The sequence below is a fragment of the Xiphias gladius genome, chromosome 17 (assembly GCF_016859285.1).
Source record: "Xiphias gladius isolate SHS-SW01 ecotype Sanya breed wild chromosome 17, ASM1685928v1, whole genome shotgun sequence".
Classification (NCBI taxonomy): Eukaryota; Metazoa; Chordata; class Actinopteri; order Istiophoriformes; family Xiphiidae; genus Xiphias; species Xiphias gladius.
Window position 1 is genome coordinate 10,437,456 of NC_053416.1, and position 26,501 is coordinate 10,463,956.

At 42.3% G+C, this 26,501-nt stretch overlaps 2 protein-coding genes across 4 annotated transcripts in view; one reads left to right on the forward strand and one right to left on the reverse strand.

Moving 5' to 3' along the window:
* Positions 1-874: 874 nt before the first annotated feature.
* Positions 875-3,186, reverse strand: drd1b (dopamine receptor D1b). The gene has a single exon (XM_040149727.1). The coding sequence runs from the start codon at positions 2,877-2,879 to the stop codon at positions 1,488-1,490; it is 1,392 nt and encodes a 463-aa protein (XP_040005661.1). The 5' UTR covers positions 2,880-3,186; the 3' UTR covers positions 875-1,487.
* Positions 3,187-22,262: 19,076 nt separating this feature from the next.
* Positions 22,263-26,501, forward strand: part of rad50 (RAD50 homolog, double strand break repair protein) — a 28,427-nt gene continuing 24,188 nt past the window's right edge. The window contains exons 1-6 of one of the 3 annotated variants that reach the window (XM_040151176.1): positions 22,263-22,370; positions 24,093-24,226; positions 24,488-24,571; positions 25,338-25,489; positions 25,616-25,801; positions 25,900-26,104. In XM_040151176.1, coding sequence (XP_040007110.1) covers positions 24,098-24,226; positions 24,488-24,571; positions 25,338-25,489; positions 25,616-25,801; positions 25,900-26,104 — 756 coding nt within the window. In that variant the 5' untranslated portion in view covers positions 22,263-22,370; positions 24,093-24,097. The other 2 variants (XM_040151178.1, XM_040151177.1) reach the window with 2 other exon arrangements.

Genomic DNA, 26,501 nt, shown 5'->3' on the forward strand with positions numbered 1-26,501 from the left:
CACATCACCACTACTGCACAGCATGGCTTCCAGCATGAGCAATTTACAAAATCAGATATCTGCAAGTTTGCAAAAGGTCACTAAGTGTCACTTGCGTTCCAGCTGAGTGAACTCTACTGCTGCTGCTGCTCTGCCTCTTCTGTCCAAGTGCGGAAGTTTTAGTTTACAGATTTACATTCTTTTTTAACTATGGACTGACGGCATTTGCCAAAAGTGGAATCATTAGTACCACTTTAAGAGGGAAGAGTAAGGACTTAGAATGGAGGGCTGCCAAAAGAGATGGGGAGGAGGGAAGGAAGGTATAGTGCAGGTGTAAAGGACTGTGCTGACTGAGGGAATAGTGGGGAGGGGACAACGCTGAGGAAATAAAGGCAGCACAAGGGAGAAAGGGACTTTGCCGACTGAGGAAAGGAGAGCAGGAAAATGGAGAGGAGAGGATACTGGAGGGCTCTAGAGAGTGTTTGCTGCAGAGAAGCAGACAGGGAAGACAAAGCAAATGAAAACAGGGAGTGAGGAGAAGAACTGGAGGAAACTTCACATGAGCCAGTCTGATCGATCCCAGGGGGCAGGGTTGAAGATGGATCAGAATAGACTATAGTTGAAAGAAAGTTGACCATAAGAGTGACTTTTCTATCCCCCTTTCTTTCTTCCTGTATGTTACACACATCAGTTAGACTCGGGACATATCAGGTTTTATAAAAAATTAGGAGATACTGCAAGATAATATGGTAAGGGGGGGGTAAAAATGAAACATTTATAAGTATTTGACAAATTGGCTTAGGGTACTGAACTCTATTATCCGCCCGCTAACTGTTTTAGTTTGGATCAGAACATTTTTACTTTGGTGTCTGAAATAATTTTAACCAAAAAAAAAATTCCACCACAATACAGGTGTTTCATCCTTAGAAATGTACTGAAGAGAAATAACTGCAATAAACAACTAATTATAATGTACCAAAACCAATTTACCCACATTGTTCTCTCTTCCTTAAAACACATATAAAGCACCTACCTACAAGACATTTTGCTAATAATTACTACATCTTGCTCCCCTGTATATACTGTGTTTAAGTCCTCCCAGGATAGTGTCAGTACTGTACAGTATACACATGCATATGTATACATCTTTTTGAATATTTTCAAAAATGTATACATGTGCACATAGCTAGTGTTCTGCTTTAATATTCACATTATCAACATTTATCATCAAATGTGTCAATTTCATCAATAAATGCTGAGCGTATTTTGCAGATAGTTATATCCAGGATAAAGTGCCTTTACTTTAAAACATTCTGTAGGTTTTTCCATGTGGATTTTTGTTGACAGTCTTAAGGTTCTGTATATCCCACTCACTGGTTCCCTGTCAGGCATGTTCTTATAGATGTCTGTCTCGATTGTTTCTTTTTGCTGTCCTTCTGTGTAAGCTTTTTCTTCCCTTTGTGCGTACATACATGCCTCAGTGTACTCTGATCTATCTTTGCCTTTTCTCAACATGACACGGCTTTATGTTGTCCATTCTGTGTTATGGGATTGATCTTTTCCAGGGTGACCTCAGTGTCGCTGTCTAAATTCCCAGAGATGGCCGGAGAGAGTTTCTCCAGGGTGTTGTTTACCATCCCCACCTCAATCTCCCCTCCGCATCGATCCTTCTTCTGTAACCCCTCCTCCTGACACAGGATGCTGTGGGGAATCACATAGCTGGCTGAATGGTTGCCCTCCTTTGGGATGTGACTCTTGGGCTGATACTGACAGTTTGGGTTTGAGGTAGGGGCGCCCATGTTGTTGTTAATACTGACGATTTCGATGGCGTTGCTCCCCGGGCAGAGTCGGTGGCAACCCAGGAGGATGGAGAAGGCCTTGCGGAAGTCGGCGTTAAAGGCATAGATGATGGGGTTGAGCGAGGAGTTTGCCCAGCCAAACCATACAAACACATCGAAGGTGGTGGAGCTGATACAGGGGAAGTCCGTGGCACCGTCGGGCAAGTTCGGCTCGCAGAACGGAACCATGCAGTTAAGGATGAAGAAGGGCAACCAGCAACACACAAACACTCCCATGATGACTGAGAGTGTCTTTAAGACTTTGGTTTCTCGCTTGAACGACATTTTGAATGAACTCTCACTCTCCATGTTCGAACTATTCCCCATGCTGCTGTGGCGGTTTTTGGCACTCTCTGCTGCCCGCTCCAGGGCAGATATTCTCCGTATCTGTTTCTGGGCAATACGGTAGATCCGGGTATAGGTGACGATCATAATAGCCACAGGGATGTAGAAGCTGATAAGAGAGGAAGAGATGGCGTAGGTCCTGTTAAGGCTGGAATCACAGTTGTCAGGTGGAAGATCACTGGGGTATGTTCCATTAAGCTCCGCGTAGCTGGTGGTCTGAGCTTTGTGCCAGTTGAGCTGAACAGGAATGAAGGAGATGAGGACGGACAGGGTCCACGCCACACTGATCATCAGACACGCCACTTTAGGGGTCATTTTGCGTTCATAGCGGAATGGGCTTGAGATGGCCCAGTAACGGTCAACACTAATCACACACAGGTTCAAGATGGAGGCAGTGGAGCACATGATGTCAAACGCCACCCAGACATTGCAGAACGCACCAAATGGCCAAAACCCCACGATCTCTGTCGCTGCCTTCCACGGCATTACCAAGATAGCCACCAGAAGGTCGGAGATGGCCAGCGAAATAACAAAGAAGTTGGTGACCTTCGACCTCAGGTGTCGAAACTTGGTGACAGCAGCACACACGAGCGTGTTGCCTAGCAGCGTGGTGAAGATGAGGAGGGAGAGGAAGCATCCCGTCAGCACGCGTTTGGAGGAGTCTCTCTCTGGTAGCAGCTGCTTGCCATCTCGAACTGTTGAGAAATTCTGATCCATTGTTTATATTACACTGCTAATAAAGTGAGAGAGGGGGTGTGTGTGTGGGGGGGGGTGTGTGTGTCAACGGTCACCCCATCACATCCCCAGCCTGCAGCAGCTGTGCCTCTCTGGGGAAGAGTTTTAGACAGACGGCGTAGCTGGCGGAGAGGTCAGCTGTCTCGGCACCAGCTCTCCCACGGACTGGGTCATCCATAGGCTCCTAGTCACAACCACCATCTTTGCAGAAGAGCTGTGACGAATATTTCGAAAAAGACCTCTTCGGAAATTCGCGCCACAAAAATGCCTGGCTGATAAATTCCTGCAGCAGCAGAACATGCAGCAGACATTCTAGTATGAAAAGGAAGGAGGAATATTCCAGCTGTTGTCTCCAAATATTTTTTCCACTCAGCGTTGTTGTCGAAAAAAAAAAAGAAAATAGTGTAAAGCAGCAGCAAAAAATGATAATTCAAGAAAAAGTCCTTGTTTTCTCCCCTGGCTGTATGCCTCAGCTGTCAAGCCCTCAGCGAAAGTTTCACACCATATTGTTGCCGAGCTGTTGAGTAAACAGAGGCTCGGCCAATCATTAGCCTTATATACCACCTCATCAATAACTTGTATTGATGGTTTTCGCGCTGCGTTTATCTGACTTGTTTAATGATCTCCGAGGCGTGTCTGTGTGATTATATTGGAGACCGCATTGACGCTGCGAGGTGCCGTGTTTTATTTCTCAATTAATTTATTATCTTTTTTAATTCCATTTCTTTGACTGCGGCTCCTCGTCAGTAAATGGCACAGTCTCCAGACGACGTGTCCACCTGAGCGCTGAGCAAAAAAAACCAAACAAACAAACAAACAAAAAACAAAAAACAAAAACAAAAACAAAATAGGCTGAAAACACCATCCAAAAAGTCTCAACGGGGCATTTTGAAAGCAGGGAAGCATTAATTGTCCACTTCAGCGCATCAAAGTCACAGCTCTTGGTTATGCTGCCATGTCGCTATCATCCAGATTCCGGTGTCTTTTTTTTTTTTTTTCCCTTTTGGTTTAGTTTGCGTGCCCATTTGTGTGAACACAGCAAAGCGACGACTCAGCTTTCAAAAACATTCAAGAGTTATTCTGGCCACCCACCTAGATGATCAGTGGCAGTGCAGTCCCTGGGTTGACGTCTTCGAAGCAGAGGCGCAGTTCCTTGTTTATTTTCTATATATATATATATCTTTTTTTTTTTTTTTTTTTTCAGCCAGCGTGCGCTCCGCTCCGTGGACGAGGACAGCTCGGGACCAGCGGCAACGTCTTGGGCTGGCTCACATAAACGAATCAATCAATCAATCAATGACTGAATCCAAAATCACCTCCGCTAATTTAACCGACTACTGACAATATTCAGTCCCCCAGAATCCACATCTCTTCTGCATACGTCCAAGTTGTATCTTGGTACGAAGTGAAAGAGACGGAGCTCACCCCCTCTGCGCTCTCCTCCATGGGGAAAGTCAGTCACGCTCCCCTGCTGCGACGGTCCTCGCGGGAGGGGGGGGGGGCTTTATCGGTCCTTGTGGGCTCCTCTTTTTCGGGGCCGTCCTTTTGCTGCGCGACATTCAGTTACCCCCAGCGATGTGTCCGCGGCGCGACTGGCCGGCGGAGACTGACGGGAATGACTCTGGTCTCTCCAAGACCGTTTCCGTGCGCGCTCCTCTCTCTCCGCTCAGCTGCTGCTGCCTGAGAGTCCAGCCACATGGCGTACGATGGCAGAAACCCGTTACAACGATAAATGTAGAACGGAGTGCTGAAGTGATGCGAGTTTCATTATGGGAGCAGAAGAGGAGAACATGTTTTTGTTTTCTGCCTGTCAAATGATGTGAATTTCTGAAATCTGACACCCTGTTGGTGACAGACTGCGGCGACTCTTACTAGTATAATCAGCTACTTCATAAAGTCACTGTCCCATTTTTACAGCGACACTAATGTTGGCATTAACCTTATTTGCTTGAACGTCATTTTAGACTTGACCTACTCTGAGGGGAAAAAACAAAAACAACCTCTAATAATATCGCCAGTAAGGTCAGAAAAAGAATAGAGGGGCTAAAAACGAAGCTGCCGTGATGCCCTGAGATGAACCCGCAGAGAGCAGGCGTGCGCGCACAGAGGCACAATGCGGCCATCTACTGGATGCGGGGTTGCGGGAGACGAGGCGAGAGCGCGGCGCCGCTGCGTGGACGTCACCTCAGGAAGCGCGACCGAACAGCTCTTGGATCAGATTCCCATCAGCCGCGCTGCACCAGGAGGACCCGGGAGTTAGGAGAGGAGAGAGAGAGAGAGAGAGCACTTGGTGTTGAGATACGTGCGTGGCCGTGGCTCGGGAGGATCAGTTTGAGGGGGAGAGGGGGGGCATTTTTGGCCGGTCCTCACTTTCTGACACACGTGCAAAGGGCTGTCTGAGGGTTTAAGACTTGGTTTTAGGGTAAGGGTTAGGGTTGCAGTATGTCAGTGAGTGTCCTCGCAAAGATAGAGGTTAAAAACGTGTAGGCACGTGTGTGTGCGCGATAGAGAGAGGGAGAGAGGGAGAGAGAGAGAGAGGGTGAGAGGCAGATGGGAATTAAGGAGGCTAATGCTATCATGCTGATGGCTGCCTGGGAGGCCAGGCCATTTCGAATATTAACTATTTAGCGACATGAAATCCTCAATGGCATGTGTGTGTGTGTGTGTGTGTGTGTTTATTTTACCATATTTGCTGGGTCTAAAACCTGGGAGACCACTATACTATGGGGACCAAAATGCTGGACCCCACAAGTTTAAATGGCTGTTTCAGGGGTTAACATTTGTGTTTTTTTGGGTTGGGGTTAGGCATTCAGTTGTGATGGTTAAGGTAAGGGGCTAGGGAATGCATTATATCAATGACAGGTCCCCATGAATGTAGTAAAACAAGGAGGTGTGTGTGTCTGGTTGTGTATGTGTGTGTGTGTGTGTGTGTGTATGTGAGTAATGCATGTAGACAAGCCAAGTGTAAGAGGCCTGGCAGACACAACGCCCACATTTCCCTGTAGCACAGAGCCAGGGTGTGCGTGCAGCCCACAAAGTTCAAACCAAGACCACGTCACACACAGACACACTCACGCACACACAACCAGCCATGCAGGGTAATTTATGTCTGCTCCAAAAAGCAAACAAAATATAATAGAATAGAATAGAACAGAATAGAAAAGATTAGAGTGGAATAAAATAAAACAGAATAGGGCTCCAGAAATGTCTTTTTAGGATGATTTTTTTGACTCTGTTTTGTTTTTCTTTTTCTTTTTTTGCCACATGCGCCAGAGGTATCACTTTATTTCCTCTTCACTTGTAAATATGGCCTCACAGTTGCTTGTTCTTTACTTTCCCATGTGGTAGCATACACAAAAAGCCATGGGGGAGATAACCCGAAAACTCTCCAGAAAGATTTCTGGATCTCTGCGGGAGGGGGGGGGGGCAGTCCTTTAAATTTTTAAATATTACTACAAGCGGAGGTTGAGCTATTCAAGCTGATATGGAAATGCAAAAGATTTAAGGCTGTCAGGGGGCCAAAATCTGCAGGGGACAGCTCAAAGATCCATTTTTGGCAGACAACACAAATTTCATAATGTGCTTGAATAATGAATAAGGTTCAGAAAGCAATGATCTACACACATATGCAGTTATATTAATGCTATCATAATGGAAAACCGCTGCCAGAAGGGATGTGTGAAGCCGCAGATGATTTTGCATAACAAGATGTTTAAGGGATATTCCTGAATGCATCTACCAAATGTTTGTTTGAAATTCAAATCTGGTGCAGCAATTTACAGAAGTTAATGCAGAATTCAGTGAGCTTTTATGACATTCAACAGAGGCAGCATTCATTTCAAATTAGCTGGAGCCTAGTTATTTTCTTCTACAAAAAGTGGGGCAATTACCTGAAAACAACAGCGAATACTTCTCCAGTGATACAGATTTAGCTTGAAATGCTATGCAGCGTTAGTATGTGTGTGAAAATGCTTTGGCCTTCCCTCCAAACCATCAAGCCTTTTCTTCAAAGTGTAATCTTTAAGTGGTATTGTGAATAATGCAGTAAACATTTAGTGTAAATATCCAATAGGCTGTATCAGTTATATGGTTAATTATATACAGTAAATAATTGTTTGAATAGTTAGGGTAAAACGGCATCGACAGGATGACTGGCATTTATAAAAATAAAAATAAAATGTCAAGAGAGCAAAACAACCAAAATCACAGTCAGAGGCATTCTGACAGACACCATCTATTAATAAAGTAGTTTTTAAAGAAACTCCTCTCACTCTCAGGAGAGATGGCTTTTTAAGGGCATATTGGTTTTTCTCTGCAGTACAAGAAACCTCATCTGAACTGTGCTAATAAAACATCAGTGGAAATTGATGAGACTTGTATCAAGGTGATTGCTACACGACAACGTTTTTCAAGCCTGTCGACAGCATTAGATTATTCTCTGTGAAATGACCGGCCGAAAATACCATTAAAAAAAACAAGAACTGTAAGATATTACAGAGTCATGCTGAGTCAAATATTCTCCTGACGTGTTAAAGGGCATGGAGCAGCCTCCGTGTGTTTGTGGGGAGAGAAAGAGAGGGCTAAGAAGAATAGGAGGCTAATCCGTGACAAAGACGTCCCGCATCAACAAAAAAAGAGGCACCTCTCTCTCTCTCTCTCTCTCTCTCTCACACACACACACACACACACACACACACACACACTCTTTCTCTCTCTCCGTCTCTGTGTCCTCCTCCAAATCCTCTTTGTCATTGTGGCATCCATCAGGTCCCAGGTTGTTGTCAAGACTCCAACCGCTGGACACCCAGCACGAGGGAAAAGTTGTGCACTAATCCCACCACCGAGGTTCACCAGTGGGCACACACACACACACACACACACACACACACACACACACACACACACACACACACACACAGACACACACACATACACACAACTGCTCTCATGACATTCAACAATAACAACATAACTATCCTCTCTGTGTTCATCTGAGGCAGCGCAGTCAAAACCTATGATCTGTGTGCATGTGTGTGCATCATCGCATGTATTTGCTGCTCTTCGCGGTGTTTGACAGCTTTTTCGTGGTAGAAGCTTATGGCTTTTTCCAAAAGGATTTCTTACTGATCTCAGTGAGCCACTAGCCCCTCAATTGGTGCTGGGCTTGAATTCCCCCAGAGCTAAAGGGATAGTTATTCACCCTACGTAAGATAATGGGGAGAGAGGTGAAAGCGAGTAGAAGTAAAGAGATGACAGGCACCGATGACCAGGATAAAAACATCCCTTCATTATTAGTTGCAGCCGTAAAATGGCTGGGCTGAGTCAGTCCCTCGGGAATGTAAAGGTCTACCATATAAAATATAAATTTAGGGACATCATTAAAAGTATCACCTCTTGAAAAAATGGCTTTAGTTTGATGGAACTATTTCATATGTGGTACCCTTGTGCTTGTGTTTAATCTCTACATGGCACATATTTCAGAGAATTTCCAGCTATGCATGTACACGCACACACACACACACTAGCGCTCATGGTTTTACGTCCCTACTTCTCCCCATTCTCCCTCGTCTCTTCTTTTATATCCGAGGATAAAAGAATCGGCGCAGTTGCTGATATTTGGACCATCTGCTGGCAGTTTCATTTGATAAAGTAGGTTTATAAAGAAGTGGAAGCATTAAATCAAGCAAAAAGTTAATCTCTAAACACACACACACACACACACACACACACACACACACACACACACACACACACACACACACACACACACACACACACACGCACACTATCCATCGATCTATCTATCTATCTAGAGCTTTCACACCCAACTGTAAACACTAGAATAAATAACTTCTTTTATTGAGTTATCCAACCAAATTCAGGTCAAATTTAAAACGGACAAACCAACAAACAAAAAAATCATCACAGTGGAATTTTTGATTCAAATAGGCCGGTATGGCAGACAGTAGGATTTGTTTTTAATTTCAACAGTATGTGTCAAAATCAGAGATGTGTTGGCATTTCCCTTCTGCTTTCACCTCCTGTAATGCAGAGACAGGTTTCATCCAGACCTTTTGCAACGCTGCTGTGAGACTGTTCGCCGCATTGAGATCGAGGGCAGTTATTTCCCTTGCTCTTTAGGGTAAAAGAAATGGCAAACAGCTTTCTCAGTAAAAACAGTGCCTTGAAAAAGTATCCGCTGCTTTAAAAGTGCAGCGCTGTCATTTCAAAAGGCATTTTTTAAAAACTTTGTACACATGAGCAAAGCACTCAGACAACCTCTCTGAAAGCAGTACAGCAAAATAAATAATATACCGTCTTTTGCTAGTTCTTGTTCAACCCCCCTTAATAGGTTGCTTTAAAATGCTACAGTAACAGAACTTTTCTTGCTTTTCAAATTTGGTTGTGTTTAAAGTAATGGTTCTAAAAAACATTACAGTAAAAGAAAAACAGTTCTACAGTCATTTTCTTTTCTGCGAGCAAAATCCAAGACAGGGGACTCTCGCTTGATGGCACAAGCCCACAGACATTGAAAATGATTCTGCTAACTTGACTTTTGTTTCCTTTTTTTTAATTTGCTTTCACATGAATGTCTACGATTTGGTTTTTACTTTGACCGAGTTATGTGATTTGACGGGAACATTGCTTTGACCCCAGAATGTGACAGTGTCTGTGTTTTAGTTTAACTTGATGTGTTTTGTGTTTGTCACAGAGACGTCCTTCGCCGTAACATATGCTGGTAGATTTCACCAAAGGTTGAGAGAAGTGTGGCTGCCTGGCAGGACACAGCCACCTGTTTTGACGTCGTTTGAACATTTCCGGCCCTTCAATGAATTTTAATGGCTACAGGAAATTGACAAGTTTCCGTTTTGCACATTTTATCTGCCCGTCACGCTTTCTCCTGCTTTTTGTCTCGCAGTCGCACCCACACAGTATATTATTTCCGATCAATCGCTTCACAAAGAATTGCATCCTTTTTTTTTTCCTGGGAGGCTTTGCAGCTCAGCTTAAGTGTGCACAGTTTTAAATCCAAGCCAGTGCAGCTTACATCCTGCTGTAGAATGAACACAAAAACTTTAACCTCACTTAACTCGACGCTAAAGATGTCCTGGCTTAGGTGGTGTGTGTGTGTGTGTGTGTGTGTCTGTGTGATTTGTTCTAGCAGCACTAATGAAGGAGACAGGCATGCAGTGGCGTGAAACAAGGTATTACACAGAAAACGATGATGAATGAAGCATCTCAACAGCCTATTCTGCTGAAACCTTTCCTTCTTGACAAGCTTAATATGTTTCTTTCTAATAAGGCTCTTGCAGTGTGACCTCTGGTTGTGCAATTGAAAATGTATTAAAACAGGACTTCTCAGCTCGGGTGGCGGGGGAGAAGCAGCAACGGGGTATAATCAGCGATTAGCAATGAAAGGAGAAAAGGCGACACTGGGCAGTCATTTCGTGGAAAAATGCTGAACTGGAAAACCGGATGATAGTTTATTACAATAACAAAATGGAAGTGACTTGTGCTGTTAGGAGCTGGAAGTGTACCGGGGAGAGAGAGCAATCGCTCCACTGGAGAGTCTGAGCTGGTGGTTGGATGAGCAGATCAGCTTCGGAGGCAGGCTGCGATCAACTGTTGCAGGACGCGCAGCACACATCGGCATGTCTTCATCACTCCTGTCACACGCACACAGACAGGCACTGTTGGACAGATGCGGATTCAGAAACACCACAGAGAGGCCGGCGCCAACACGCGGGCACTCCAGTGTATCCAAGGAAGAAATAAGAACGATAAAGCACAGAATGACTTCAAAACAAGTTGGGAAGCTTTCCACTACTTTGGCTTTTGAATGTTGGCACAAGCAAAGCTTTGATCTCACTTTCAAATTGAGGTGATGCTGAGAAATGTTTACTGTAATGAATGTAGACTTCTAACAACTACTCTGAAACCAGACTGACCTTTATAATTGATACAGTGTTTCACAGCATAAGATAAGCTTTATTGGGAATCTGTTCATTCAGAAACCACCTGATCGGTTTTATTTGTATTAGCAGCTGTTGAGGCCTAAATATTTACGCAAGCCTGTCGTTACTAATGCATTCATCCATCACAGCCTCGCTGATTATCTGCTCTGAACTGACTCAAGGGAAGGGAGTGAATCTGCCCGGGCTCAGAAGATCAAAACACCACTCAGAGAGACATCAATACAGCTGTGTTCGTCCACTGCAGGGAAAGCCAGCCTTTCATCAATGCTGTTGTCATTCTTATAACGGCCATCACAGTATGTCCTGGAGTATCGTCTTTAATAAAGCTTTAGAGGAACTGTCAACAGCTGCGAGGAGCTGTCAATACCTGTACTGTATGCTCAGTAAGATTGATACAGACAGAAGACAAATATGCTGGTAAAATCACTGGAAAAAATGTCAATAATTTGAAATGCATGACGGATGCTGACATCATACCATGATGAATCACCTTACATGTTAGGACGCTGACATCCGGGTTTTCGCAAATTACAATGATCATTGTGATCATTCGAAGAGGCTCAGTTCCTTAAAATGGAAATAACATGCACAGTCCCTGAAACGTGAGAGAGTAGTTCGGAGTCTCGGTGACCACAGCTGTAAAACACGGTTAAATGACATGCATTTTCATATGCTTTCTTTCTCTGACTCATGTTGACAGTACTCATGCAGCGCTATCCCTCCCAAATCCCAAATAAATGTGTTTGGATTTCTGTTATTGGAGTTTTACAACAGTTACTAAGGGGTCGGCAGGGAGTCCTCTCTGGTTTATGGTCATTTCTATAAGTTGTCATCTTCATCAGTCTGCGGCAAAGGGAAAAGCTTCCACTTCAGTGCTAAGGTTAGATTAGAAAGCTAAGAGGTCATTATTTTGAAGTTATTATTATTATTTTAACACATGAAGCAGTGGACACTGTGGGGTCCCAAACAATGAGGAGGTAAATACTATGTCAGCAAAACACAAAGGTCACAAACAATATCGTATGTTTATCTTAATATTCATTATTAACGGCACAGCAAGGACACGGTGGCTTCTTCAAGCAAAATTTGCAGATTTATTGGGTTATGCACCCGTGCCTAAGCATAAAACATGTTATGATGTTATCAGTTTTCTTTCTAGTACTGATAAAGAATTAATGAGTAATAAATAAACAAACATGTCATTTTATATAATACAATGGGCAGAAACGCCTAGAATACATGAGTGCCTTAGCTCAGCAGACTAGTCACCTCTCTTGTTCATGATTATTGCTCCCTTTCTAGCTGGCTGTTTTGGGTAAACTCACCTGATTTCAGACACCAGCTCATTCGCCATCATAAGGTCCATCTCAGTTGGCTGCTGAGATAAGATGGAAGCAACAAACAATGCGTCGAGAGATTCCAACAATGGGGCCCGGAGCAGGGGCTCAATACGCTCACATTTCTGTTCGTATGGCTTTTTAAAACGTTCTCTGCAGGGGTTGAAATTCAAAACAATACTAGGGGGGACCTTGGCAGCATCAGCTAGGCTGTGATTCAGTTTCATGTTGTGATAGATACGAAATTTGTTAGTCGTGTCCAGGAATACACGAGTTGGCGGTAATGTATGGTAGGTGTCAGACAAGCCTCTGTGATCTAAGGTATCAACTGATCTGTGAGGGCATTCGTGAACATTTGTCACAGGTATGATTTAATAGCAGAAGGACAATCCATTTAGAAGGCCAGTGAGGCTGGTACAAGGTATCACCCCAGGGTTCACAAGTTTGAACCAAGGCTTGAATCACCACACCGCTGACACTGTGACAATAATAAAAACGGATAAGATATTTACAGTGACAGATAACCTTACTCAGGCACTGACAGAAATGTAGGACAGCAGCCACCTGACCAGTAGGGATATCTTTCGAAAATATTAAAACCACAAGATATGTTTTATAAAATGGTTTTCACTAATATAAAACAAAAATTATTTGCATAGTAAATGAGAAAAAAAAAACCTTAACACATTTAACACACATCACCTCATGTAAAAGTGGACTGATATTTCAGAGCAGATTCAGATTTCTTTGCTCTCCTCCTCTTTCTCCCTCCCTCCCTCCTTGTCTTTGTTGCAGTGGTCCAGCTGCTGACTGCTGTGCCATCGACGCTGTGTATGTCCTGACACCACTACACCGCAGCAGTGGGAGTTCACGTCACCACCACCCCACCACCATCACCCCCCTGATGGTGTCTCTCTGCCTGAATATTTGTTGCTATGAAGGCTGAGAGAGCAGTGTGTGTGTGTGTGTGTGTGTGTGTTTGCATATTGCGTAATACGTGTGTATCTCTTTCTAACCCTGTGAATTTTATTCAACAAATAATGTGTCTATTGTCATTATGATACTAACCATTATGTTTTGGGCAGTTTGCCACACATAATTCTACTGGTCAAAGATTAATTTGGCAGCGCCATAATTCAGTCAGGTGCTGTGGGCTTCCAAAGTCCCCATAATAGGCCATTAATAATGGATGTGTTCCATTTGGCTGTGCCACCTTCAGTCCTGGTATAGGGCTTTTTTACGGAAGACATTTTGACATCGTAGGAAAGAACAGGTGTAGATAATAAAATTCATGCCGAATTCTGTATCATTGTTGCAGTTTTAGGGTCTTGTATTGTCCACGCCCTCACTGTCACGGCTTAGTGGGACGCATGAATAGAACAGAGGCGTCACTAATGTTATTAGTAATGCCTGTGCCTTTCCCACTTTGATATGTCAAAATATCTGCTGTGTAAAAGGCCTGCTGTGCACGCTGGACACCTACTTGTGCTCTTAAATAATGTCATTAGTTACGCACGTGCCTCCATTTTTCACTCCAGTGCTTCATATTTAGCTTATACATATGGATCTCCTCATCTAACTTTTGGCAAGAAAGCAAGTAACTGTATTCCAGAAAATTGTCAAACAATCACTTTAAAGTAAAAACTATTTTTGGTTCATGGCTTAACAAGTTTCTAAGAACAAAAACAGATATACAGTGGCATACATTGACACAAAGGGAAAGGACAAGTCAGTGACCTCATTACTGCCATTCTCAACCAGAACCTGTGTATTCATTATTTCCCTCCACCTCTTTACCCATTTTACTTGTTCATGGTCACCAAACTCTCTTCCTCTCCACTTTCTCATAATTGCCTTGTTCAAAATCAATAACATCCACTTGTCTTCCTGATTAGAAAGTCACCAGGAGTGGAAACACGCCCAAGGGCACAGAAGCAAGCACGCTGGGTTTTCTCTCAGATAAGACATTGTTCAATGAGAAGTGTCTAATTGCTATGATGCTACAACAAGAGCTATTCATTCTTGAATTATGGATTTTACTTTATTTGGAGGCAAAGGATATCTTTTGAGTAAGCAGATGAGGTAAAAGCACATGGATGTGTTTATTGGGTAGAAATTGGCATGTGTGACTTCATTTGGCATCATTTAATACCTAGTACACACTTTATTCCTACTGCCTTTTCATTGCTTCTCTACCTAAACAACCGTATACTGTAGGTTGTCGGTCCCTGCCCTCGGATACGAGCCGTAGAAGTGTACCAGCAGCAGGCACACCAGACCATTGTCGTCATTGTAACACTAATGAAAACGTGGTTAAGTTAGGATGCGGTTAGAATGGTCATTGCTTTCACATGGAAAACAAACAGCGCTCCCCTGTGTGAAAGTCCTGTGTTTCATCAACCCATCCGTCCACCCGAACATCCTTCTGATGCGGACTTTGTCACTCTCTGTACACAACATTACCTAACTTCCTTCTCTGCTAATGTCATAATTACTATCCATAGAAATCGCCACACAAAAAAACAGAACTATGGGTCGTATTAAGCTGCTGGCACAGATGACCTATGGGGTCGTTTTTTTTTTTTACAGGAGGACAGTCTCTTCTCTTTCCTCACCATTTCTCGTCTCAAAGACCATCTCCTCTTACAACATAGTTTTCTTCTCAGTAACACCACACAATTCACTCTTCGTTTCCAGTGCATTTTTAGCATACACATGATTTCTCTTTGTATCAAAACACTGCCTGAATAGTCAGGAGTATGCAGGAAATGAACGAATTCATACGAATTAGAAGCCATTAGGAACAGGTATTAACATCTAAGAGGTGTTGGGACAACACTTTGCACAAGGTAGTTCATTTAAAGCAACCTTTTAAAATGACCTCTGATCTCCCTACATAAACATTGTAAATGAAGAGAAAAAAGGGAATCTTTATGATGATTTTAATAACATATGAAATTATTATTATTAAATTAGCCAGCAACATCCCCTGTTATGATGTTCAGCAAGGGACAGTCTAGATGTATCCTGTCTTTGTTTTACATAATATTTGACACTGTCATCAATCATGTCCTTGGCTGCCTTTTTTGAAGAACATGCTAAAAGCGGTTTAAAAAAAAAAAAACTGCCACGTCGGCCAAAGGAATATTTCTGCTCATATTAGAGGATGGGAGCAAAGTTAAGACAGAAAAGTGCACAAATACAGGAGAAATGCAATAGAAAAATACAATGGAATATCTTACATCAAAGCTGTCAGTGAAAAGACTACTATTTTGTTTTATCTTTACATAAATGCGTTTCATTTCGTTAATATTATGAGGTGCTATTAATGAAAAATATAAGGGGTCACTTGATTATTAATACTTTAATTCTGTATTCATGCCAAGGAAAAATAAAGCTATTTATTCCAATTTTTATTTTCTTATCCCCCTGAACCGAGACCAATCAAGAGCTTTTTGGAGGAGACAGCCTCCTCTGCTGCAACTCAAACTCATTTTGACAAACCCTGACTGTGTGGGAGGTGCTGTGCTAGATATGCACAAGCAGCAGGACTTTAAAATCAAAAAGGAGGAAACTATGTTTTAAGACATCCCAGTGCTTATACCTTAAAGCCCTGAGCACATCACAAAATCACAAAGCCACACGAAAGTAGCTATCCCGAGTGTGCTCTAGATAGCTTACTGTGAGATGATTCATACTCAGATGCATGTATACTTATTTGACAGGCATTACACCAGAAAGGTTCATTTGAAATGCTGTGATTCTTCTTCTTATTTTTTGTTTTTGTTTTTTAGTTTTGTAATTGTAGTCAAATGGATTTTATGCTTATTGTCCTACTTTGCAACTTGGGAAATGGATTGAAAAGAAACAGCACATAAAGCAGGGCTGAGGCAGACAAGTAACTGCTCAGTGGATGCAAGGGAGATGAGGGGGAAATGCTGCTTTTCAGAACTCAATCTGTCTCTGTTTTCAACACAGAACCATCTTAAGGCCACTGGCCAAAATGGGCCCTCCTCAGAGAACTCAGTGGGGTAGAAACTAAATCCAGCAATTTGCTGAAAAAGAAAAGATTGTCTCGCTGAAGAACATCTGCTTCTGAAAAAAAACAAAACTGTTTTCGCTTTGAAGGTTTATTGTCGGTTACGTTGCAGTGAAATTTTTAATTTGCCAAGACATGTTTACTTTCAATCCATCACACAGCAGTTGGACCCAGAGAGCACTCTGACACCCCAACAGATCAATGAGCTTTTCCTTCTTCTTTCATATCAATTCTCTCTCTCTCTCTCTCTCTCTCTCTCTCTCTCTCTCTTTCAAGATGCTTTGCCATCCAAACAGTCCCTCGGGATTTAATAAAATATTGGTGCTGCGATCTTTGTGAAAGGCGTTTATAAAATGTCAAAAAACAGTGAGTTCAGTGAAAGTTAAGTGTGTCACTTCGGCTTCTGTGTCTGTGACTGATGACTGCCTCAGTCCAGATCATTTCATTTATTTATTTATAAAATATAGCTTTTTCAAACTGCTGTTATTTTATGTCACTATATTTACATTGCCCCCCCTCCAACTTCTTCCCCTTGCAACTTTGTGCCTCCTCTCTTTTCCACATATTTTCTCATACTAGTCTATCCTTACTTGCTCTCCCACCATACTGTGATGATAAGCAGGAGAGAACCGGCTGGTTCCCGGTTCGTCCGTGTGATTATCAAAAACAGCAAGTAAACCCATTCCGGTATTTAGACAGGAAGGTGGAATGTGGGCATTTGGGATTAGGTTTTCACACCCAAACACATACACATAATAACAAACACACATACACACATACCTCCAGTGGTCCAACACAAGACACAAGGTCACGGCATTTTCATGTCCGGACAGGATGAAAATAGAAAGAGGGCCATGAGCTGGACAGACTGAGGCGCAATGAGTCAGTGGACTGATAACACAGACAGACTGAATCAGTGGGCTGAAAGCAGAAGGCGGTTTGTGGGAGTGTGTGTGTGCGTGTGTGTGTGTGTGTGTGTGTGTGTGTGTGTGTGCGTGTGTGCGCACGTGTGTGTGTGTGCATTCTTTCAAGGGCAGAGAACAGAGAGGAAGTCAGAGAGATGATGTTCTCAGGTTTTTAGGGGGTTAGCTGCAGGTGGTGAACACCAGACCTGCAGGTCCCCTTTGGATGCCTGCAAACTGTTCTTGAACCCCGAACACAGACTCAAAATAACTCCTGTCCCTTTTTTCCAATTTGATTCCTTCACTCCCTGCTCTCTCACCTACCTATTTTCATAACTCATAGCTGTAAAACTTTGCACAGCCAGCTGTTTCCTGTGCTTGACATTCAAAGATTAAAACACATGCCTTACAACAGACCTGATGACACACATTGGGGTATCAGGTGACTGAGATCATCAGACAGGAACCACCCTGTATGACACATGGCTTCCTGGTTTTTACTGTATAAATACTCACACCGAGCACAGCTCGGCAGACTCTAGAGTCGGACTCTTAGGAGACCTCTTTGGGAAAGCTTTATCTTAGACACTCACTTCATGAGCATTACTCTGACAGTGGAAACTCACTGTATACCCTTCTGAAGGGGAAGCATTATAGGAACATTGTGCATTACTTGTTGTGAACCATTAAATAAACCTACCTCATCCAGTGGTTGAGGGAAAAAGAGATCCCGATCTCCCTCTCCGTATTCTGTACTGAAAAGGTGCTATTGCATATTATTGGGTAAGTACTAATAACTGAGCACTTGTCGAAGTCTGTAGCTCTAAAAGACTGTGAGGACTTATACCACAGGAAAAAATAGTATAGGCCTACAAGTGATAAAACCCAGCGTGCCTTTATTCTATGCGAGAGTTACAAAAGAGGCATAGTATATTTTATGCTTGAACTGATCACTCATTATAAAGTAGCCTAAAGTAGTAACATATCTATAGTTTGGAAGGATAGGTTTATCCCTTCGCTCCGGCTGGAGACTAGAGGTCTCCTAACGAGCGGAGCACCGACTCTTCCGCTGAAAAGAGGTGGCTGCATGCTACAGTACACACAAATACACACTTAGTTTCTCAGGTTACTTTAAAGTATTATGTTCTTACTCATACCATCTGTTTTTACTCAGTTTAATTTTAATACTGGAATGTGGAAGAAGAGAGGTTTACAGAAAGTGGGTTTTTTCTCCCTTTCTACCAAATTATACCAGTAGGTACTGCACAGTGTTTATATTTGGGCTCCAAATCTACTGCAATTTATTATGTAAGTTATGGAAATATGTGTTTAAAATATTCTGTTTACTGCTGAAGTAAACAGAATAGGTATCTCATCTGCATCTATCTGGCTTTTAATAACTGAGATACTGCAGTGGCCAACAGCCTCACTAGCACTGTCATAGCAGTACTCCAGCAAATTGGTGGCAAGCATTACGAGGGGAGGGGAGTGGAGGAGAGGAGAGGAGAGGAGAGGAGAGGAGAGGAGAGGAGAGGAGACAGACTGTGGTGATGTGAGATTTGGCATCACTTGCTTTTCCACAGGGAAACACTGTCCTCTTGTGGAGGACGTTTGAGATGAGCGACTGCAAAGAATGTATACCTACAGTAAGAACAGGCCCTCTTGAATGACAAGAGATGTTTGGCAAGGCGGATCCCTTCTGGACAATGGAAAGGTATGCTTTATGTATGTGTCAAATTATAAACAGACAAACCTAGATTTAATATAAACACAAGCAGTATCAGTTTGTTATGTGGCCTCCGAAATTACAAACATGGTGAGTTTTAATCAACTATACACTAAAGCCAGAAGAATGCCAAGAGAATCTGTAATCTCCAAAAGATAAAGCTGACGATATTCTTTGTTTTTCATAATGGCAACATATCTCATGAAATCATCAAAACCAACAATAAATTTATCATGGACTATTGTCTGTGCAGCCAACGACTGATATAGCTTATTCCTTTGTACCATAGACCTGAATTGTTGGCCAAAAACTATTAAAAACACATCAGTGAGCCACATTGTTGCACTGGGTGTCATGTTCTTTCATTATGATGAACAGAGGCACTGTAGTTTATTTTAAGTCAGTTCCACAGAGAACTGGGGGCTGAGAGCAACAGACAGATATTAAGTTCTGAGAAACAGTCTAATACATTGTTGGTTTTGGGCCTTCCATGGGATTGGTGACAGTAAGACAAATACAATAGAGTAACTCCAGCTTTACACTTTAAGATTTAAGGGATGCAAGACGATTGTTTTTAGAGGTGTAATTTTCGCATTGTTTTAATAGAGCTTTAATAATAGCTCCACTGAAGAAATAAAAAATGGGAAATGCACTGAATGTGAAAATAATATTGAATGGAAATATTCTAATTTTCTGTAAAACTGTTGGCCAGAGACTGAAGGCCATGACAGTTACAATACCTGGTCAAGCTCAAAATATTAAGGGCGTGATATACGTTAAGTCCTGAGATAACTGAAAGTGCCAAAGTAAAGAATTTTGAGGGAGCTGAGATTGAGTCCGCTCGCAGGTTTAAAGAGTCTGGCACAGCTGTGTGGCAAACATTCAAACAAAAAACAATACCAACAAGAGTAAATCTGGGATGCATAAACTTCCAGTTCAGAAAATATATATGCCCTCCATTGCGTTTTTACAAGTGTCAGCATTTTGGGCATGTAGCAGCTGCATGCAGATCAGCTCGAAGATTTGGAAAATGTGAAGGGAACCATGAATTTACACAATGTCATGCTGAGGAAACCAAGTGCTGTAATTGTGGCAGAAACCATATTGCTTCCTTCAGGGGATACAAGCATCATGTAATGATGCGGACGCCTTGAGGAAAGTTAGGGGATCAGTGGAATCTACCAGGCCGATGAGGGTTAGTGCTCCCTCCTCACTGCCAGAGGATAAGGATGCAAAAAAATGCAGATCATGAAAAGTCATTTCTTGCATTTATGGCAGAGGTTCTGTGGGGAGCTACAAAGCAAACCAAAAGGTCAGACCTCATTAAAATTGTTGTAGATGCTGCTGAAAGGTTTCTTGAGGAGGTACATTCAGGCCCAGAGGAGTTGCACACATTCATGAGGCAGAAGCTGGAAGTGCACGAGCGAGGGAGGGTAAGAGAAAGGAAGGGTAAAGACAGGAGGGAGGGTTACACTGAAGAGGGAGTCATGGAAGTAATGAAGATGATTATTAACTGGTGGCTATTGTATATCTTGTGATGGGCAGGAATTCAAAATATTGGTGGATGTCTTCAAAGATAAGACAGCTATATACTGTATTCCATAAACTTGGCTAACACAGGTTAGGGTTGGGGATGCTTTCTCTCATAGCACAGGCACTGACAATGGAACACCACAGGGAAGTGTAATCATGATAATATATATCTTTCAAGACACTGGGGCTGGTTTGGGTCCCCCCTTTTGGTTGTGGATGATGGATCGATCTGGAAAAGAGGCAGAAATATTAAACACACAGCCAAGAGAATGCAGGGAACCCTAAATAAAATATCTGATTGGGGAGGCAAGTGGGGATTTAAGATATCAGAAGAAAAAACTAAGTATATCATGTCTGGTGATAAGAGAACTGAATGTCTGGGTTTACCTATGTATGGACATGTAACTAAGAGGGTAAAAGATGACAAACTCTTGGGAGTACACTTTGGTGAAAGGCTAGCATGGAAAAAGCATACAGACAGCATTGTGGCCAAGTGTGAAAAGGTAATAAATGTAATGCGGTCCCTCTCAGGAGGTACATGGGGATACACAATTATTGATTTACAGAACAATGATGAGGGGTGTGTATTTTATGAAACAGCAGCCAAATCAGCTCTGAAGAGAGAGAAATGGATGAAACTCCACTGGGAATTTAGTGATTGAAACTGGCAATGCAGTAGGCTATAGGAGTAAATGAAGGGGACACCAAGGCGAGAACCCAGTAAAATTAGCTCTGGAAAATGAGTGGGATTGGAGAGGAGCGAAATTGAAGAAGGAGTGTTTCATTTTCAAGACGAATATTGAGATGGAAAGGCTGGAGTTGGGAGAGGTAGCCCCCATAATTCACCGGCCAGTTTTACCACCATGGATTTTTTTCCCAATCCAGAAATAGACTTGAGTGTCTCAGAAAAAATAAGAACACATGGTAGTACTGGTTATGGTGACATTGGAGGGGAAAGGCTATCATCTTCAAATTTATACAGATGGGGCCCGAGACCAGAAAACTGGAAAATCAGGATTCGCCTTTTACATTCCAGGTTTGAAAATTATAAAATACAAAGGACTGTCTGAATGGGTTTCGGTCTTTACGATTGAATTAATGGCCTTCATACGGCCATTGCAGTGGATTGAGGAGGTGAAGCCGAGGCGAGCACCCATATATATTCAGATTTGGCTTCAGTTCCGATGACACTTGGGGAATGCAAGCTCGGAGCCCAGTCAGACCTTGTGGAGGAGCTGTCGATTATGTTATATCGGACTGTCCAGGATGGAGGTTAAGTGGAGTTTCCTTGGGGGTTCTTTGGCCCATGTTGGGTCAGAAGGGAATGAGGAAGCTGGCAGCTAAAAAAATGCACTGAAGAGAGACATAGATGTGAGAGTACTCATTGGGATATATGAGTACAAATCCATTATCCGGAGATACATAACTGTGTGGCAGCAAGAATGGGAAAATGAAAAGGCGTGCCGCTACTTTGCTATGCAAAATAATTTATAGAGAGAACATGTTATTTAGGGAGAGAGAGAGAAGGCACACAGTTGCTATAACTGGACTGAGACTGGGACACTGTGGGCAGGCATGGGACCTGGCAAAGATGGGCAAACATGAAGACAGACTGTGTGGAACTTGCAGAAAACAGCAACCTGTGAAACACCTACTCACGGAATCCAACTGCTACATTAGAAGGCAGAGAAAGGCTATATGCTGCAGCATCACGCACGATTAAAATGAAAAGCCTGCTGAATCCCAACGAGAATCAGTCGAGGATCGTGAAAGCAGTCCTTGAAATCATCGACAGGAATACACGACAGGATTAAATGAACTCCGAACTGCAGTCTAATCCAAACCTGTGGGAGGCAGCAATGTGCTGCCAAACATCCAGGCCACCGGAAAGCCAGAAGAAGAAGAAGCGCGAAAACTATAGTTTCACATCTGAGCTGCGCAACGACAAGAACTACCGGAGGTGTGTTGGATTCATATCTTAGATGTGGCTGTAGACCACTGCTACTAACGAAAATCACTCTCGTGTTACTCTACGGAGGTTGGACAGTGTGTTAAACGCATAGGGTAAACGCTGCAGATTAGCATGGAAGCTAAACTTACGTTGTTAGCTAGGCGGCTACTAAATTGACAGGTTTTTGTGTGTGTGTGTGTGTGTGTGTGTGTGTGTGTGTGTGTGTGTGTGTGTGTGTGTGTGTGTGTGTGTGTGTGTGTGTGTGTGTGTGTGTGTGTGTGTGTGTGTGTGTGTAACATTGGACATACCTACACGGTCTCTAAAAACAGATTTATCATTCAACTTGCAGTGAAGTTTGAAACAGTAGAAGGAATTAAAACGTATTTTCCCGTCAAGAAATCGACTGAAGTCCGTGCAAGGACAGTGACCTTGTTAGTTGGTTGTAATATGTGCAGGGCTGCAACTAACGGTTAGTTTCATTATCGATTAATCGATCGATTCATGAACTGATTAATGAAACATCATTTTAATCGATTATGGACATAGTTGCGGATGAATTTCCTAGTCGACTCATCGATTAATTGACTAATCCGTGCAGCTTTAGATATGTGCTTCCCCTAACCCTAACCTGAACCTAACTTTATGACACTGCTTTGTTAGCCCCGAGTGGTGAGGAAAGGGCAGGCAGTCCTCGGTGCTGTATCCCATGCCCTCTATGGTGAATGTGAGTTGTTACCATCATGAAAACGCTGCTGTGAACTGCCCGTGGTCAGAGAGCCTTCACACTCTCCCAGCATATGTCCGTTAAACAATTTCTTTTGATATGATAGTTGTGTCGCTTTTTATTTGAATTACTATGAGGTATTGTGTCGTTTTAGGTCTGTCTTTAATTGTGACGTACTTTGTTTCGCTGTGCTCGTCTGAAAATTGCCACGGATACAAATGAAATTTACGAAAGGATTATAAACAGAACTAACAAACGAATCCCTAACCCCAGCCAGTTGTCTTTTGTGACGCTTAACCTCTGCCCAGCCATGTCTCTGCTAGGCCTAACCATAACCTAACCTAAGCCCTAACATAATTTTAATGGAAGGGAAACACTATTCGAAGGGGAAACAGACTTCAACACAAGACCTCGGGACTTTCAAATAGTGTACTAAAGTCAATGGCTTGTGGCAAGTGAATGTTAACCTCCCATTTGTATCTTTATCACAATTAACTAAAAAATCTAATTGATTATACAAGAAAAACTGATTGTGGGTGACTTTAACTGTTGACTGAGTTTATTGACACTGTGGAGTTCTTACACACGTGTTATTTCTCATTGTTTTACTATCAATTACGATTTACCAAAATTGTCTGTAAATCAGTTGTTGTCTCCACAGGTGAGTATTCTATGATTGTAAATACAGTACGGCACTTCCTTAAATATGCTTAAATATTTTTCAGTGTAAATAAGTAGCTTCAAAGTGCAAACCGGCAGCAATGCCGGAGTCAGCAGATCAACTGAAAAAACTTGTGACCATGATAAGACTGTTTGTCAGCGTGGCTGCAGCTCATTTTAAGTTGGCAGCACTAATTAGAAACCCGTACTCTTCGAACAATCTGCGATATGTTCTTCAGTTGATCTTGTGGTAAAGTGCTTTTGGCACAGTCCTGTCTACATAACTGCTGCTGATTGAAGTCATGTATTCACCTTCTCTCTCTCCCTCTCTTTCTCCTTTCAAAAAGTAAAAATGTCAAAGATAGACAAGATGAGCATCCTTGGGGTGAGGAGCTTTGGGATTGAGGATAAAGACAAACAAATCATCTCTTTCGTCTCTCCTCTGACTGTGCTGGTCGGACCCAATGGAGCAGGGAAGACGGTATGAGAACATGTCTCGATGAGAGCAAAGGTTGACTGTGAAGTGTGACCTGCAAAAAAAAAAAAACAAGAGGGTTGACAGTATGCTTTTGAGATGACACATGTGCATTGGGATTAGGCTGGCCTGATGATTTGTTTTCTTTTTTTTTATATTTTGCTGTCAGCCACAGAAAAAATTGGATAATATTTATTTCTAGAGGATAAATGCAACTCTTATATTCTAATTATTTTACAGTATGACCCTTTTCTTTTTTGTCTTCAGACTATTATTGAGTGCCTTAAGTATGCGACAGCAGGAGAACTTCCCCCTGGATCTAAAGGGGGAGCCTTTGTTCATGATCCAAAGGTGAGCTCACTCTACTGTATTGGTTACAGTAATTGGCTTTTTTTTTTTTTTTTTCAGAAAAAAAAATTCTTTAACATATGAATTACGCTTAATACTTAACTGCTAGTTATACAGGGTTATTACAGTTGCCACCAGTTCACAGTACTCCTTTCATACTTTACAAAAATACCCGTATTCACACATTTGCAAGTTTGCCACACTGACAATATAAAAACACTAAAGAAAAAATATTTTATGAATTCAGTTATTTTAATCTACCTAGTTACCCTAACATTTAACTGTCAGATCAAATGTTAATATATTTGAGCTGATTAGTGTATTAATTTCACTATTTCAGTAAAAGTTCCTGTACCAGAGACAGAACACATACTTAAAATGAAGCAGTGATGTATTGTCCTTACTATTATAATCCTAGTCACCTTATTAAAGAAAATCGTAAAGCAGTCTGAGGTGCACAGTGCATCAAAAGTCAAATTTAAGTCAGTTAAAAATGAGACTCCTAACTCTTCTATACCTGTGCTAAAAATCTTCAGAGAAATCCTAATCCTGTCAGTTCTTACATAAGATTTATCCACTTAAAGTAACTTTGTATTCATACCTTACTTATATGTTATCACAACCGTCTCACAATCCTTTTCTGTATTTGTTTAAGAACCGCCTGGAACTATTACTGTAAATGTACCAGAGCTTCTTCTTTGAGTCTCCGTCAGATGAGGATTACTCCTGCTGTCCTTGTTAAAGTAAATTTTTGTTGTGTGAATTCCAGGATGCCCATGAAACGGATGTGCGGGCACAGATTCGCCTCTTATTCACAGATGTTAATGGAGAGAAAGTGACCATCCAACGCTCCATGTCATGCACTCTGAAGGCAAAGACCTACTCCTTCAAAAGCTTAGAGCAGGTCATCACCAGAAAAAAGTAAGCCAGTTTAAGTTTCGATACTTATTTTTTTTGTGTAATGTAGAAAAAATAAATGTTTCTGAATTAATATGAAGGCTATTTGACCCCTTTCTTCTCATGTGACCCCTATCATCATTCATCCAGAGACGGTCAGAAAGTGAGCTTGTCGTCTAAGTGTGGTGAACTGGACCGGGAGATGATTTCTGCCTTGGGTGTATCGAAGCCTGTGCTGAATCATGTCATCTTCTGTCACCAAGAAGAGTCTAACTGGCCACTTAGTGAGGGCAAGGCACTCAAAGACAAGTTTGACTCTATCTTCGCTGCAACCAAGTAAAGCCAACACATTCTCACATTTTTTGAATATTAAATCATTATATTACGCAACTCAGATACATGTGTGTATTACTATCCGTTTGTCTTTCTACCAGGTATATCAAAGCTCTGGAGACGATGCGTCAGCTGCGTATGACACAGAACCAGACAGTCAAAGAGTGTCAGGTAGAGCTGCGCTACCTGAAGCAGAACAAGGAGAAGGCCCAGCAGATTAGAGATACCGTGGCCACCAAGGAGGCTCAGCTGATGGCCTCTAAAGAGAATGTCCAGCAGATAGAGAGCCAGATAGATCCACTTGAGGTGGGTTGATGATTTATGTTTGTGTATGTGTATGTTGATACTGTATCCAGTATTGTGCAAAAGTTTTAGCCACTAAAAGTAAAGAGAGAATGCTTTCAAAAATTATGCCATGAATAGTTTTTATTTATCAAATAACTTCATACAAAGTGCAATAAATTGGAAAAACCTAAATCAAATCAATATTTGGTGTGACCACACTTTGCCTTCAAAACAGCACCAATTCTCCTAGGTACACGTGCATAGTTCTTCAAGTTTTACATAGCTGGTAGGTTGTTCTGCCTTCAGGGAGAACTTGCCACAGTTCTTCTGTGGATTTAGGCTACCTCAGTGTCTTCTGAAATCAGAACTCTGTGGGGGTCAGACCATCTGTTGCAGGACTCCTTCTTCTTCTTGTGAC